A 16825-nucleotide genomic window follows, 5' to 3' on the forward strand; every position below is an offset into this window, starting at 1 on the left:
TAAAAGGCACCATTATTTCACATGCCACTAAGAATGCAAAACCAGTGCCAATATATATCCACTATAAAATTCATCCCAAGTTCAGAGATGTTGAAGTTTTTAAAAATTGGTATCTTAGAACAGATATAGCACAGTATGTGTATGCCTATTCCTCTGAATAACAACAAAGTGGTTGTGGTTTAGTTGCTAAGTTGTGTCCAGCTCTTGAAACCCCATGGACTAGTCTGCCAGGGTCCTCTCTTCATGGGATTTCTCAGGCAAGAATACTGGAGTGGGTTGCCATCTCCTTCACCAGGGTATCTTCCCGACCCAGGGATTGAACCCGTGTCTCCTGCACTGCAGGTGGATTCTTTACTGTTGAGCCACCAAGGAAGCCCTCAAGGTGCCGGAAGCCTAACCTTAATAATATATCAACTATGGGGTGGGGGGGATTCCCATAGCAACTTAGGTCCTTGCACAAAGTTGTTTTAAATGCATGAAAACAGTGGATACAAACTACCAATTCAAGAATCACTCAATAAATAACTGTTGTAGACTGCAAGTCCAAGTAGTAACTAAGTAATTCACTATAGCTAAGGCAATGACTTCCAAACTCTTAAAGTCAAAACCCTTAAGCACCATATGATTTTCAACAATTAGTGGTCAAGACTCTAGGTCTCCTTTAATTCAATGATTCACAAGTATCACCTCAGAAGATGAAGTACTACCTACTAAAGGAAAAAACAGTTAACAGAATTTTTCCATACATACTATGAACACAATGGACTCTAGTTTTTAACTTAGGGTAATTTACAGGTTTAAAAAACTATCACACTGTTTCAAAAACAATGGTACAGGTACAAAGGAAAGAAAATCTTACTGACCTAAAAATTTTCAAAAATTAATTAATCCAACTTAAGCATGTACCAAAAATTGCATTTATTAATTTAGTAGTGTCAACAATTAATTCAATTACAGTATAGAAACACAAAAAACCCTCTACTAAATTTACTTGTTTCAAAATTCCTAAAATGTATTACTTTCCTTACACCAAAATCTGATACTACATTCTATACGACCTTAAAATATAAGTAAACCTAAACAGCAAAGCTTAAACTCACAACCAATAAAATTACACAGGACAAAGAAGATTGACAAGTATAAGTTACAATTAGAAAACTAACTCTATCAGAATTCAATTATGCATAAGAATAAACATTCAAAATAGGGGAGGCAGAATATACCAAAAAAAAAAAAAAATCCCCATCAACATTGCAAATCTACTTCCCATCTCAATCTCAGTGTTGTTTCTGGTTGACTACTTCACTAATCATTTCCTTAAGTCATGGACTCCACACAGAGGACTTCATCTATCCATGAATTACATGTAAAATAAGACATACAAGTCATACTACTTTTTCCTAAACGGTGAGCCTACTAAATAAAACATTCCTAGGTTTAATGGTGATTTAGAAAATAACTAAAAATGATTTTCCCTTCCTTTGTTGTTTTTTCAGAGGAATCCAATTTGATCCATTTGGACCTTAAACCTCAGAACTTAGAAATTCAAATTTAATAAATGTCCATCTGTTTAAACAAAATAAGCAAAATACTGGTCATTTTTAAACATGAGTGACAGACATAATAGTTCATTACACTGTTCTCTCTGTTGCCGTGTATGTTTTCAAAAGTTCATAATAATGCTAAATTATATTTAAGTGTACTGAGTGATCTTCTTTAACGTTTTAATTCTAAAACTAATTTAGTAGAGTATCAATTTACCAATAAGCTATTTGATAGACTACATTAACTTCAAAGTACTATAGAATAGGATACATTAACCTCAAATCACATCAAAAGTTACTCCATTGATACACAGATATAAGGCTGTAACTACTGAGGAAAAAAATATAATCCAATGAAATGTCTTATTTTAATGTTATATAGTCAATGATGAATAAAAATGCATTTTATTCTTAGAATTGAAAGGGACAATTTTTCTAGTTCAGTGGTTTGTAAACTTTTCAAGGTACCTAGAGAAGAGGGCCAGAACAGATCATCTTGTTTTATATACCAGGAATTGTGTACATAATATAAGACTTTGCTTTAAAAAAGAATCTAGCTACTTTTTAGGAAAAAGGTTAAAAGCCACTGTACCACTGCATCCACATGCTACAGCTAATGCAGTGACCTAGAAAAGATTATATGATTTATACCATCTCATTCAATCAATAGCACTGTCAGGAGTAGAACTCAGCACCCTTGTTCAGTTCTCCTTTAAAACAATGAACCACATCAAATTTAAGTTACAGTTAAGAATAAAATTCTGTTTCAATATTCTTGTCTGTAAAACAAGATTAGACCAAGATTACCTGTAAGATCATTTTTCAAGTCTATAACTCTACAAATGCCAAGTTTAAACAGAGGTCTATATTAAGAGAATGAATGTTCTTAAACACACAACTCTTCAAACATTTTCAGAGATTCCAGAGAAATAACAAAACCAACAAAGAAACAAGCTAACAGTTATTCAGTCATTACTTTTTGCAACCTCTTCATTTTTTAATGCTAGGATATTACACTTTGTTATCAAAGACCACTGAAATAATCATACTGAAAGTTTTTTTGGTTATTAGATATTTTTGGAAAAGATATTGGTCTAAGTATCAAAATACACAATTCACTGGATGTTCAAGTAACTGCATGCCTCACAAAGAACCAAGTATATCCCTCTCTTAAGTTCAAAATAAGTGAATTCAGAGAAGCCTTAAGCCCAGCTGACACATAATGGTCACAAATAAAGTTTTAATTCCCACCTATTAAAGCCTGAAAGAGGTTGCTCTGGAATATGTTAATAACCCGTTCTATGGAACTTCTGAGCTGTCTGTCTTCTGTTTGGCTTAGTTTCGAACGATAATCTTCCAAAAGGTGCAATGCTCTCTGGGTATCTGAAAAGAAACAAAAAGTTTGATTAAAATTATATATTTACAAGGAAGTATTACAAACTAGCTATGCAGCAAATGACTACAAAGATACCTAAACGATTCTCCAAACCTCCAAGTCAATCCATGCTACTATGTTCCTGTACACATAGTCCTTAGAAATGATCCAAAACTGTTCATTATGTCACAATAAAACAAGGTGAGTACTTTGTAACCAATGTGTTCTAGTGATCATTTAATCAGCGTTAATAACACGGTTTCAGTTGATCTAATATACAAACGCCGATTACTACAATCCGTCATTATAATTCAAATATTCTTTCAAAACTAGTAGTTCTTAGCCAATATTCTACATTCGTTCACGAAAGGGTTTACTAAGAATAATAAAATGAAATATTAAAACGCCAATACAAACTTTTTAAAAAGACATTTCAGAGGGAAAAAAGTTAATTGCCTCTCCAGTCACTAGAGAGATAGCAAGGGAAAAAAGTTTGACAAACGTTTAGGTGTTTCCATCTTCTGAATGATTGAGGCTTAGATTCCATAAGTAGTAAGGCTAAGGCTGTGCTGTTTCATCAGTTACACAAACATCTCTAATACACAGCAAGCACAAAACAGAAAAAAAGCTAGGGATACCCACAAGAGTTCCGAAGTAAACTCTCACCTTGCTTCCGGACCGGCATTTTTCTCCAGAATCAGGAAGAGAGCACACACACCTTAGAACACAAAACAGGAAACAGAACTGAATTCAGAAAAGAACAGAATCGAGGTTAACCTAGCATTTACCCCTAACTCTCAAATCGAAAAACTCCTAGCCCTATTTGAAAAGTCCACCTGGCAAAGTTTTCCCAAGTGAAAGGAGAAAGAGCCTCAAAACCCAGCAGTGTCAATGTAGAAAGCTTTTACCTAACGTTGGGTTCCCCTGCAAATTAAGAGCAGACAGTAGCAAGCTGCCAAACTCTCCTCGAAAGCTGCCCCTTTTCCAAAGGGCGCTTAATGCTAGACGTGGGGCCACCCCTCCCCCGGTATTAGAAGGCATACCCCCCACCTGCTACTGGTGGGTGAAGAGGCGCTCCGACCCTTGGCCCCTAAACCAGCAGAGACTGTAAAGCAGTCGGAGAAGGAACCAACTGGAATGATCACCCCGCCCTGCTCGGGCCCCCTCCTCTCGCTTGCCTGATTCCTTGTTGGCTTCCTCCGAGCTACTCCAGCGAGGGCCGGACAGGACAGCGACCGCTCTCCGACGCCCTCGTGCCCCACATGCACACCTCCGCGGGCCCCCACACCTGCGGCGCCGCCACAAAGTTCCTGCGAGTGGCGTGCGCTCGGAGCTGGGGTGCGCCCCGGACCGTCTCCCCCGCCCTGCCCCGCTCCACGTCCCCCCGCCCCACCCGGGGCTCGCGGAGCTGTGCAGACGGGGGTGAGGGAACGGGGGAGGAGCTCCCCTCGGCGGCTGCACCCCCGTTGCCTCTTCCTCCGCCTCAGCCCCCGGCGCCTCCTCACTCGCCGGTGCCCGCTAGCCCGCTCGCCCTCTCAGCTCTTAGCCGCCACACCCCCGGAACCTCGCCTCCTTCCGCGCCCCCAACCGCTCTCCCCCCAAACTTTCCGCCAAGATGGCGGCCCTTGATCTGGATTGCCGCGCCCCCACGTGACCGCTTTCCCAGCGCTCTCAGCCAATGGGAAGTGAGGAGGCGGCTCGCGCCGAGCCCCGGGCTCTCAGCGCTGCTACCTTTGGGTTCGAAGAGGGAGGAGGGCCAGGAGGGGGCTGGGGACGGCAGAAGGGGACCTGAGGAACATCCAAGTGAAGCTCCTTGCATAAAGGCGCGGCCACCGAAGTGGTTCTGAGAACAAAGGAGTTCACGCACAGACTCTACAGGTGGGTCAGGGCGCCCTGGAAGAGCCCGCCTTTACCTCGTCCTAGCCCACCGGTGTGTCCCGCGGCTCTGAGCGAGTAGAGCACCAGGCGAGGAAGAGTGACAGTGATGGAAGAGAAATGTGACCTCACCTACACCAGATTCAGGACACACATTCCGAGACACCCTTTAACCTCACTAAACGCGTATCGTTTCCAACTCTGCCGGAGAGAGATCCACCCCAGGGGTGGATCCCCAACCTGGAAAAGCATTCTCTGGGAGGTGTCGACTGCGCCACCCACGATAGGGGGCGGGAAAGGGCGGAGCCTGGGAGGGGGAAAAGGGAAGCATTTGCGAGGGGGAGGGGTGCCGTCTTTGCGTTCTTACACTCGGTGCTAATTTTTTAAAAGTTAGTATTAGCCCCTCAGTAAAAGTTTCGGAGGAACTGAATTAAAGAAGGGTAGGTAAAACATGGAGATTAGTTAATCTGATAAGAGATTGAAGGTTTTACCAGAGAATTTTTTAAATCTAAGTGATTAATTCCAAGTATGAATGCATTTAAGGAAGGAAATAGAAAATTGGTTCGTTCGTTTTCTCATTCATTCTCCCTTGCCTGCAACTCCCTCCAAGTCAACAGCTTCAAGTATTACTCAAGCTCTGGCGGCCCCTTTAAGAACTCACCTGTAGCTACCGCCCGCCCAGCCGAAGCTCAGTTAGCAAAGCTAGTTTAACTTTCGGTTGCACCTAGGAAAGGGACAACTGGCCGGCCAGGACCTGGCTCCTGGGCTGAGCCTCCCAGGATCTGGAAAAGGAATTGGTCAAAGATGTCCAAATCACTTCCAGGTCGTCGACCCTCTTCTGTGTAGCAGCAACCTCCATGCTCTGATCCAGAAAGAAGAATTTGCCTAAGATCACCCAATTCAGTTCAGTCGCTCAGTCGTGTCCGACTCTTTGCGACCCCATGGACTGCAGCACGCCAGGCCTCCCTGTCCATCACCAACTCCTGAAGCTTACTCAAACTCTTGTCCATTGAGTCGGTGATGCCATTCAACCATCTCATCTCCTGTCGTCCCCTTCTCCTCCCACCTTCAATCTTTCCCAGTATCAGGGTCTTTTCCAGTGAGCCAGTTCTTCCCATCAGGTGGCCAAAGTTTGGAGTTTCAGCATCAGTCCTTCCAGTGAATATTCATAACTGATTTCCTTTAGGATTGACTGGTTGGATCTCCTTGCAGTCCAAGGAACTCTCAAGAGTCTTCTCCAACACCACAGTTCAACAGCATCAATTCTTCTTCTATCAGCTTTCTTATAGCCCGACTTTCACATCCATACATGACTACTGGAAAAACTATAGCTTTGACTAGACGGACCTTTGTTGGCAAAGTAATGTCTCTACTTTTTAATATGCTGTCTAGGTTGGTCATAACTTTTCTTCCAAGGAGCAAGTGTCTTTTCATGGCTGCAGTCATGATGTGCAGTGATTCCTTACAAATAGCTGTGAAAAGAAGAGAAGCAAAAGACAAAGGAGAAAAGGAAAGATATACCCATCTGAATGAAGAGTTCCAAAGAATAGCAAGGAGAGATAAGAAAGCCTTCCTCAGTGATTAATGCAAAGAAAAGAGGAAAACAATAGAATGGAAAAGACTAGAGATCTCTTCAAGAAAATTAGAGATTCCAAGGGACCATTTCATGCAAAGATGGGCTCAATAAAGGACAGAAATGGTATGGACCTAACAAAAGCAGAAGATAATAAGAAGAGGTGGCAAGAATACACAGAAGAACTGTACAAAAAGATCTTCATGACCCAGATAATCATGATGGTGTGATCACTCATTTAGAACCAGGCACCCTGGAATTCGAAGTCAAGTGGAGCTTAGGAAGCATCACTGTGAACAAAGCTAGTGGAGGTGATGGAATTCTGTTGAGCTATTTCAAGATCACCCAGAGTTAGTGACAAAACTGGAACCACAGAGATCATGTCTGTCAAAATTAGAAGGCTTTCCCCAATAAACCAGATAGCCTTTCACTGAGGCAATATCCTTGGGCTAATAAAGAGAAGTCCCGGAAACCTTGTACTGTAATCATAACAGTTGCTCAGAGGTATACAGGTTTCAGTTCTGGATTGCATCTTGGAATCCTAACTTGTTATGAGAACCCAATGACTTAAGAGCTCATCTAGACTTACTATCTCAGTTTAAGATAAACTGAGGTCCAGAGAGGGGAAGCAATTTGCCCAAGGACATACAGACCAATCAGTGACAGCAGCCCAGAATTAATGCTCCTAGCTTCAGTTCAAGATTCCTTCCACTGTGACTTTGGACACCTGAGAGTAGTATATTGCTGGTGTATTGATAGAAAATCTCTTTATGTGCTCCTGCATCATGGGAGCTTGAGCAACAGTTAAAGCAGCATTTCAGAGAAGAAATGGGATGGAAAAGTAAAAGGAAGATCTTAAAAGCAAGGGCTTAAATAGGAGGATTTTTTAAATAGTGAAATAGCTGGTGGGAAGGGTTAATAGTGGGCTTCCCTGGATGACTCAGATGGTTAAGAATCTGCCTGCAATGCGGGAGACCTGGGTTGGATCCCTGGATTAGGAAGATCCCCTGGAGGTGTGCATGGCAACCCAGTCCAGTATTCTTGCCTTGAGAATCCCTGTGGACAGGAGCCTAGCAGGCTATAGTTCTTCGAGTCGCAAAGAGTTGGACAAGACTGAGCAACTAAGCACAGCACAGTAAAGGGTTAACAGTGAAAATGACTGATGGCATGCATGCTGTTACCAAGACTTCAATGATGAACTGTGAGTGAAGTGGTTCCACTTCAGGAACCATTCTAAGAATGGAATCAGCAGAATTTAGGAGAAGAGAGTTCATCTACCCCCTTAAATTCATCTGTTGTTCAAATATGTTCACTTGGTAGGTGATGGGGATAGAAATAAAGATCTAAGCCCTGCTCTCAAGGACCAACAGCCTAGTAACAAATGGACAAAGACCAATGCAGGTTTTCTCAGGAGCCACTGACAAGTCAAAAACAAAATCTGTGTGAGTTCTCAGTGTCTTCCTAGTCCTCTCCCTAAAAACAAGAAGGCAGAGAAAGAAGAGGAAACAAGAGGACATGAAGCCCCTTCTTCTTGTCATCTTTTAGCCATACGTGGTCAGCAGTGTCCAGAATGGACATAAATGAATGATGCTAACACCTGTTCCACCCTTGGGGCTAGGATAAGTCCAGGCCTAGAATGCAGAGCCTTTATTCTTCATTCCTACATTCTGTCCATCAGTATTAGTTACCTAAAGCTGCATAACAAATTCCTCAGAGCTTAGTAACTTAAAACACAGTAGCTTAGTAACTAAAACAGTAATAAACATTATGTCACATTTTCTGTGCATCAGAAATTCAGGAGAACTTTAGCTGGATGGTTCTGGCTTGTGGTCTCAAGAGATTGCAGTCAAGATGTTTACCAGGGCTACAATCATCTGAAGATTTAATGGATTAAAGGAGGCTCTTCCAATATGACTCCCACATGGCCTCTTACTGTTGCAAGAGGCCTCAGTTTACCAAGCAGTTCTGTCTATAAGGCTGCGTGATTATCTTCATGATATGGTGGCTGTCTTCCTCCAGAGCAAGTGTTCATAGAGAGCAAGGCAGCAACCACAACATCTTTCATAACCTAATCTCAAAAGTAACATACCATCATTTCCACAGCCTCATATTTGTTACTCAGGTCAACCTCAAAGAGTATGAATACCAGAAGGTTAGACTCAACGGGGGCCTGTTAGAGTCTGGCTAACACATCATCACAACATACAAAGCAATAGCATCTGGATTTTTCCAAACTTTTATTTCCTCGAAGTTCTCCTCACTTCATGCAGATAGCAGCTGCCATCAACTGAGATCTAATACAGGATCTGATTAATGTTCCAACCTCCTCATTAAAAATAATTATAATAATGTATATACATAGATATATGTATATAAACTTTCCAGCTGCAACTTAACTTTCCTTTGAAATAGCTTCAAAGCCTTAGGAGCCAAAGGATTACAGAGAAAGACTCTAATCCACTATTCTTCTATTGAGATGTCAGAGATTTGACTCTCAAACAAAATTGTTTCTCAGTTTTAAACCTTCCCTTTGTAATATCCCTCTACCCAAGCCACCCTTATAGCTCCACATCTCTGTCTGTGTCCTTACCCCCAGCCAGGTCCCCAGCCTATCTTGTGTAAAATTACCCAGGTCCTGCCAGACTCTATTGCATCTTTTGCTCTCACTCTGGCAGTGGCAGTGTGCTGCCCATGCCAAGGTCATCAATAAAAGGAAAGGATGCTATCAAAAACAGCCATGCCAGCTTAGGCTACAAGAAAAGGAACAGTGCTGAGAATGAAACAAGTGACCATGCTGGTTTAGACCTCCAGGAAGAGCTCAGGAGGCATTTCCTGGCAACACACTTAAGAGGGATCTAGCAAATCAGCACCCAGAAAGAAAAGAGTAAGCAGAGCAGTCAGGGATGTGAAACCTTGCCCCAGTGGGGAACCTAGGGTCAGTTCTTTCAGAAAAGAGAACTTCAGGGAGCTTGATTTTAATCTTCAAACAAGCCCGTGTATCTAGGGGACAGGACTAAAACTAATGGATGAGAGTTTACAGGGCCACAAGAAGTTCTTCCTTACTGTAATCGGTCAGAACTGTAAAATTACAAAGAACTGCCCTAGGATGGTGGGTGTTCCCCTTCTAGCAGAGGCTGAAAGAATCCAGCAAGGGTTCCTTGTCAGAGAGAGGTAGATAACCAGGACAGAAGATTGGACTAAGTGGCCTTTGAGACAACAGTTCCAAGCACTTGAAATTTTGGTCCCTGCTGTGGTATTTGTACCATTTTATCTACATCAAAAATCCATTCCATCCATTTTTAGTGGTACTAAGACTGACCTGCTTCTACACAGATAATTCTTAACAAAACACAAGGTACAAGTTGAAATCAGTTCTCTTTAAAACATGGACAGTTGCCCACCTCCATGACAATTAGGGTCTGAACTCATGCTTTTTAATGTATAATCCATCCTCAAATTCCTATATTATGCTGTAATGGGTTCTTAAGTCCGTATCAGACTAATAACTGCTGCTGCTACTGCTGCTGCTGCTGCTAAGTTGCTTCAGTCGTGTCCGACTCTGTGTGACCCCAGAGACGGCAGCCCACCAGGCTCCCCCGTCCCTGGGATTCTCCAGGCAAGAACACTGGAGTGGGTTGCCATTTCCTTCTCCAATGCATGAAAGTGAAAAGGGAAAGTGAAGTCGCTCAGTCGTGTCTGACTCTTAGCGACCCCATGGACTGCAGCCCACCAGGCTCCTCCGTCCTTGGGATTTTCCAGGCAAAAGTACTGGAGTGGGGTGCCATTGCCTTCTCTAACTTCTTCCCATTTAAACTGGTGTACTTTTGTACTGCTATAGCCCTTCATAGAGTGTTCAAAGACAGATTTAACTCATTGTAGTCTCACAGCAACCTTTGAGATAAATGTATCAGTTATGACCTCCCACTTTGCAGAGGAGGACATTGAGGAAAAAGGAAATAAATAATCCAGTCTAGGACACCACAGCTAGTGAGTAATAGAGTGGGACTGATGGGTAGTTCATTGTTTACTCTGTTGAATTATGTTGCATTTTCTCTACTTGATTCTTTTCTAAAACAACAAGCAAACAACTGTATGTGTGTGTGTGTGTGTGTATGTGTTGGGGCAGGCAGCAGGTGTATAAGAGACAGATTGGAGATACAGATGTCAGAAAGACAGATACTAAGGGAAAGAGAGAGAAGAGAGACACAAAGAATCTGATAAAATATAGCACTGGCTAGTCTGTTACCTATTTATCATATATTTGAATGCTTTTAACAGTGAAGATAATTTTTATGGAAATAGGAATGTCACCTCTGACCACAAAGAAATAAGTATCCACACCCTAATTATACATGATAACTAAATAAGTTTTTTTAATGCAAAGATTTTATTTAAAATACTCTGTAACTTTGTCTCTCCTTCCTTTACTCTGAAAAATACCCTTGAGTATTAATGAGAGGTTTCACAGATGTATGGGACAACCAGTCTGGAAGGGTCCTTGGACACCATCTAGTGCTATCCTCTCCTTTGCAAGACAGAAGAGCTCCCAGATAATATCAGCACACAATTATTAAAGACTTCTGCCTGATAGCAGAACGCTACTGGCATTTCAGGAAAAATCGGTCTTCCTCTGGGCAGGGAGGGGGAGTGGGAAATTAGTAATACTTTCTAAAAATACATTTCTAAGTTTAACCAAATTTGCCTTTCTACTTGTGAGGAGCTCAGAGTATTGACAGAACTCTAGAATCCCATATTGAAATCCTTAGGATTATAGTCAAATCTCTACATGAGACAGCCTCCTCACCCCACTCCCTACCAAGAGGATTACCAGTGTCTATTCAAAGAAGGCTCTGGGTAGGGCCCTCTGGTCAGATTATCCTTTCATAGGAAACCTAATTGGAATTTGAAGAAACACTGCTGGAATTTTAGGAAATCATTTGTATTTCATTTCTGAACCGTGGCTTGGCTAATAGAATTCTGATAAGCAAAAGAATCCGAAAGAGTCTTCATAATGAGACATTGATTGAGTCCCAGTGACCAATCTCCTTTAGCACAAAAAACTGCCATACTCTTCTAGAAGCTCTCTGTGCCAGTCTCTCATTTTTGGGAAATGACACAATCCAGAGCTGTCATTTTCCTGTTTCTCATGTTGTATAACCCCAGATTCCTTTATTATTTCCTTTTATTTTAAGCTCACCAGAACAGTAACAACAAAATATCATTTAAATATTATTTTCTATTTAAATTCCCTTTATATTAGATTAATTTCTTTCAAAAGATAGTTTTTTTAAAAAAATGAAATTAATTATCTTTTGTTAATAAATTGGGCTACAGTTGAGGAAACTTCCACATATGCTTTTCTAAAACCCTGCAAAATTTCTGAAACTTGGAAAACATTTCAAATTGCAAGTTACTTTATGAATAAATAAAGCTAAGCCCAAAGTAGGTGGGGGACAATAAAATAATAACTATAAAAACAAAAATTAAAAGGAGGCTGATGTTATCAATTGCTAATGAAAGTGGCGAAAGTATTTAAGAAAAAGGGAGGAGCAGATATTGGATAAGAAATGTTACCATGATAATTTAGAGAAGCTTGGATTCAGAGGAGTAGAATAAAGCTATATTCCTTTCTCTCTTAGAAAATCACTCCGAAAATATTAGAACAAAAAGAAACTTGTTTCTCCATATTCAATGAAAATAAGAGTGCTTAGTAACCCCAAAAAAGATAGAAAGTAGTTGGAGAATTGGTCAAATTCAAGTGCCTGAGCTAGGAGTTGAGGGAGTCAAAAATAACTAACTAAAAGAAAACAAGTAGGAAAAAATGCGCGTGTGTTTGTGTGATGTGTTAACTATTGATTAACATAACAAGACTATCTGCTTGGCTCATTGTCTGTATTTTTGTAAACACTTGAAATACATTTGAATTAAACACTTAAACGTTAAACATTCAATTTAAACATTTGAATTAAAATTTTATATCTAGAAAGAAGCAGGTATATTGTTTTGAAGAATCCTAAAAGAGCAAAAGAGCTGCAGCCATGAAATTAAAAGACCCTTACTCCTTGGAAGAAAAGTTATGACCAACCTAGATAGCATATTGAAAAGCAGAGACATTACTTTGCCAACAAAGGTCCGTCTAGTCAAGGCTATGGTTTTTCCAGTGGTCATGTATGGATGTGAGAGTTGGACTGTGAAGAAGACTGAGCGCCAAAGAATTGATGCTTTTGAACTATGGTGTTGGAGAAGACTCTTGAGAGTCCCTTGAACTGCAAAGAGATCTAACCAGTCCATTCTGAAGGAGATCAGCCCTGGGATTTTTTTGGAGGGAATGATGCTAAAGCTGAAACTCCAGTACTTTGGCCACCTCATGCAAAGAGTTGACGCATTGGAAAAGACTCTGATGCTGGAAGGGATTGGGGGCAGGAGGAGAAGGGGACGACAGAGGATGAGATGGCTGGATGGCATCAACGACTCGATGGACGTGAGTCTGAGTGAACTCCGGGACTTGGTGATGGACAGGAAGGCCTGGCGTGCTGCGATTCATGGGGTCGAAAAGAGTCAGACACAACTGAGCAACTGAACTGAACTGAAAAGAGCTAAGGAAATAGAGGCTCCAGATACCACTGAAGATGAGGTGCAGCTAGGCATTGTGGGGCAATGGAGGGGGTGATGAAAAGGAGAATGATTAAATACCTAAATAAGGAGAAATTAGATGTTACGTTTCCATACACTCAGATGGGTGACCCCCTCCCCTTCTACTCCAAAAGACAGGAGTTTTATTTACTGAAGAAACAGAGAGGTTTCAGTTTTGGGGGTGGTAAATGCAGAAGGTGGTGGTGAGTTACAGTAATAAAAACAGGAGACTAAGAGAAAATATGCACACTAAACACAGAGATATTCCCTTACCAACTTACTTCCTCCCCTTAGATCCAGGAGCCATAGCTGGACACATATCCTCCAGACAAAACAAAAAGGGAATTTCCTGAGGGGGAAAAAACAATAGACACAGTTGGGAGATTCACAATAAATGTTAGTCTGAGCCACCAGGAAAATGCAAATCAAAATCACAATCAGATACAACTTCATACCCACTGTTGCTACTGCGGCTGCTAAGTGGCTTCAGTCGTGTCCGACTCTGTGCGACCCCATAGATGGCAGCCCACAAGGCTACCCCATCCCTGGGATTCTCCAGGCAAGAACACTGGAGTGGGTTGCCATTTCCTTCTCCAATGCGTGAAAGTGAAAAGTGAAAGTGAAGTCACTCAGTCGTATCTGACTCTTAGCGACCCCATGGACTGCAGCCCACCAGGCTCCTCTGTCCATGGGATTTTCCAGGCAAGAGTACTGGAGTTGGGTGCCATTGCCTTCTCCGTCATACCCACTAGGATGGCTATAACCAAAAAGACACATCTGTTAAAACATACCTATCATTAGAACAAACGCTACCTAGGATATGCTTCCTGGATAGCTCAGTTGGTAAAGAATCTACCTACAAGGCAGGAGATGCAAGAGACACGAGTTTAATCCCTGGGTCATGGAGATCCCCTGGAGAAGAAAATCCACTCTTCTGTTGGGTTACAACCCACTCCAGTATTCTTTTTTTATTTTTTAGAAGAATTTATTAATTTTTAAATTAATGTATTTATTTTAATTGGAGGCTAATTACTTTACAATATTGTAGTGGTTTTGACATACATTGACATGAATCAGCCATGGGTGTACTTGTGTTCCCCATCCTGAACCCCCCTCCCACTTCCCTCCCCATCCCATCCCTCAGGGTCATCCCAGTGCACCAGCCCTGAGCACCCTGCCTCATGCATCAAACCTGGACTAGAGATCTATTTCATATATGATAATGTTGCAGGAAAGGGGACCCCTTACAGGGCCTGAAACTGGGCTCTTGTCTAACACTTGGAAATGAACTGTCTGAGGAGACACATGTGCTGACAAAGCAAGTGATTTTATTGGGAAAGAACACCCGGATGGAGAGCAGCAGGATAAGGGAACCCAAGAGAACTGCTCTGTCACATGGCTTGCAGTCTTGGGTTTTATGTTGATGGTATTAGTTTCCAGGTTGTCCTTAGCCAATCGTTCTGACTCAGAGTCCTTCCTGGTGGTTCACACCTTGTTCAGCCAAGATGGATGCCAGAGAGAAGGATTCTGGGAGGTGGTCAGATAGGTGGTGTCTCCTTTTGACCTTTCCCGAACTCTTCTGGTTGGTGGAGGCTTATTAGTTCCCTGTTCCTTACCAGGACCTCCTGTTATAAAACAACTCATGCAAATGGTTACTATGGTGCCTGGCCAGGGTGGGCGGTTTCAATCGGTGTGTGTCCCTGAACAATAATATACATGTTTCAATGCTATTCTCTCAAATCATCCCACCCTGGCCTTCTCCCACAGAGTCCAAAAGTCTGTTCTTTACATCAGTGTCTCTTTTGCTGTCTCGCATGTAGGGTCATTATTCAGAGATCAAACTCCATATATATGCATTAACATACTGTATTGGTATTTTTCTTTCTGACTTCACTCTACATAATAGGCTCCAGTTTTATCCACCTTATTAGAATTTGAGTATTCTTGACTGAGAAATCCCATGGACAGAGGAGCCTGGTGGGCTATAGTCCATGGGCTCAAAAAGAGTCAGACATGACTGAGTGACTAAGCACACACCTAGAATACAGAGCAATCAGAACCCACATATGTTACTGGTGGGGATGTAAAATGGTGCAGCCACTTTAGAAAACAATCTGGCAGTTTCTCAAATGGTTAAACAGACAGTTACTATATGACACAATTCCACTCCTGAATATATACCGAAGAGAATTGAAAACACATGTCCACACAAAAATTGTACACAAATGTTCTTAGCAGCAGTATCCACAATAGCCAAAAAGTGGAAACAACCTGAAAGTTCATGAACAGACGATGGACTAAAATATATATATATTCATACAATGAATTATTATTCAGCAATAAAAAGGCTTAAAGTACTGGTATATATTATATGATATAAGCATAATCTTTGAAAATATTATGTTAAGTAAAAGAAGTTAGTTACAAAGGACCACATAGTGTATGTTTTTATGTATATGAAATATCCTGAATAGGCAAATTTATAGAGATAGCAAGAAGACTAGTGGTTGCCTGGGGTTGAGGGCTATGACTTGGGGTAGACCGTTAAAGGGTTAGGAGTTTTTCTGAGGTTAATGAGTGTGTTCTAAAATCTATTTGGTGTTGGATGTGCAACTCAGTGAATGTACCAAAAGCCATGGAATTATACACTTTAAATGGGTGAATTGTATGGTATGTGAATTATATCTCCATAGAACTATTTTTAAAGTCAGGTTGGCCACTTTATTGCCCTTCAAGAAAACCAATCAAAGAGCCCCTCCCATATACAAAAAACTTCCCATCATCTGTTTTCACCAGCAGTAAGGAACCAAGGGTCACCAAACATTTGGGTAATGCCCAAATAGTCACCATCATGAAGGATGGTGACCAAAAATGGACACACCAGGAAAAAAAAATCTCTGAGGAAATAGAAGTTCTGAGTCAATGCAAGGAATATGGGGAAAATCAAAAAGTTTTAATTATTATCCTCAGGGAAGATACTGAATCCATGAAGTGGACACTATAATCAAAAAAGGAAGAAAAGAGTTCTTTAAAATTAAAAATTTGAAAACAAAACACAAAACTAAACAAATTTGGAAGATAAGGTCAAGGAAATATCCAGAAAGAAAGAAAGGATGAGAAAGGAAATCTAGGAAAGTAAGAGGTTTGATAAACAAAGAATATCAAATAAAGATATTCCAGAAGAGAGATCAAGGGAGAAAATTAAGTATGTAGTACAAGAAATTAACAAATTAAGGGAAGGAAGTAAATAATGCAAGAAGTTCATCAGAACTGAAAAATAAGATTCTACAAATCAAAAAAGGCCCACTGACCAGCAAGGTTAATGGTTATAGAAAGACTCACACCAAAATATGTCACTGTGATATTTTAGAACGCTAAAAATGCAGTGTAGATCCTCAGTGCTTCCAAGAAGAAAAAACAGTCCACATAGTAAGAATTTAGAAATCAGAATGGCATCAGACTTCTCAGTAACTTTGGAAGTTAGAAGATATTTAAACAATGCACTTAAATTTTTAAGGAAAATATTGTTTTTCCTTGGAATCATATGTCTAAACAGACTAGCAATCTGCATGCAATTAAAAAACCTTTTTTTTTAGTGTCTCAAAAAAATTGATCTCTTATACATGCTTTTTCTGGAGGCTTCTAGATGGATGTACTTCATCAAGAGCATAAACTAAAATAGGATATATGGGATCCAAGAAACAGGATCCAAAGTGAAATGGGTGAAGAGAATTTCCAGGATGCTGGTTTCTGACAATTTCAGTACTAGAACTGTGAAATAGAACTTTGAGAGGAAGTGGTACAGACTGGAAGGTGGGAGGACTT

At 41.0% G+C, this 16825-nt stretch overlaps 1 protein-coding gene across 16 annotated transcripts in view; it reads right to left on the bottom strand.

Annotated features, from left to right (window-relative positions):
* The window catches only part of DLG1 (discs large MAGUK scaffold protein 1), a 270922-nt gene extending 265900 nt beyond the window's left edge, over positions 1-5022 (bottom strand). For 13 of the 16 annotated variants that reach the window (XM_027537647.1, XM_027537636.1, XM_027537620.1 and 10 more), the window contains exons 1-3: positions 4098-4545; positions 3586-3637; positions 2796-2927 (exon numbers count right to left, since the gene is read on the bottom strand). In XM_027537647.1, the coding sequence (XP_027393448.1) occupies positions 2796-2927; positions 3586-3604 (151 nt within the window). In that variant the 5' untranslated portion in view covers positions 3605-3637; positions 4098-4545. Of the gene's footprint in view, positions 1-2795; positions 2928-3585; positions 3638-4097; positions 4546-4832; positions 4863-4926 lie in introns of those variants that run through there. The other 3 variants (XM_027537537.1, XM_027537543.1, XM_027537569.1) reach the window with 3 other exon arrangements.
* Positions 5023-16825: the final 11803 nt, after the last annotated feature.

The sequence above is a fragment of the Bos indicus x Bos taurus genome, chromosome 1, assembly GCF_003369695.1.
Source record: "Bos indicus x Bos taurus breed Angus x Brahman F1 hybrid chromosome 1, Bos_hybrid_MaternalHap_v2.0, whole genome shotgun sequence".
Lineage (NCBI taxonomy): Eukaryota > Metazoa > Chordata > Mammalia > Artiodactyla > Bovidae > Bos > Bos indicus x Bos taurus.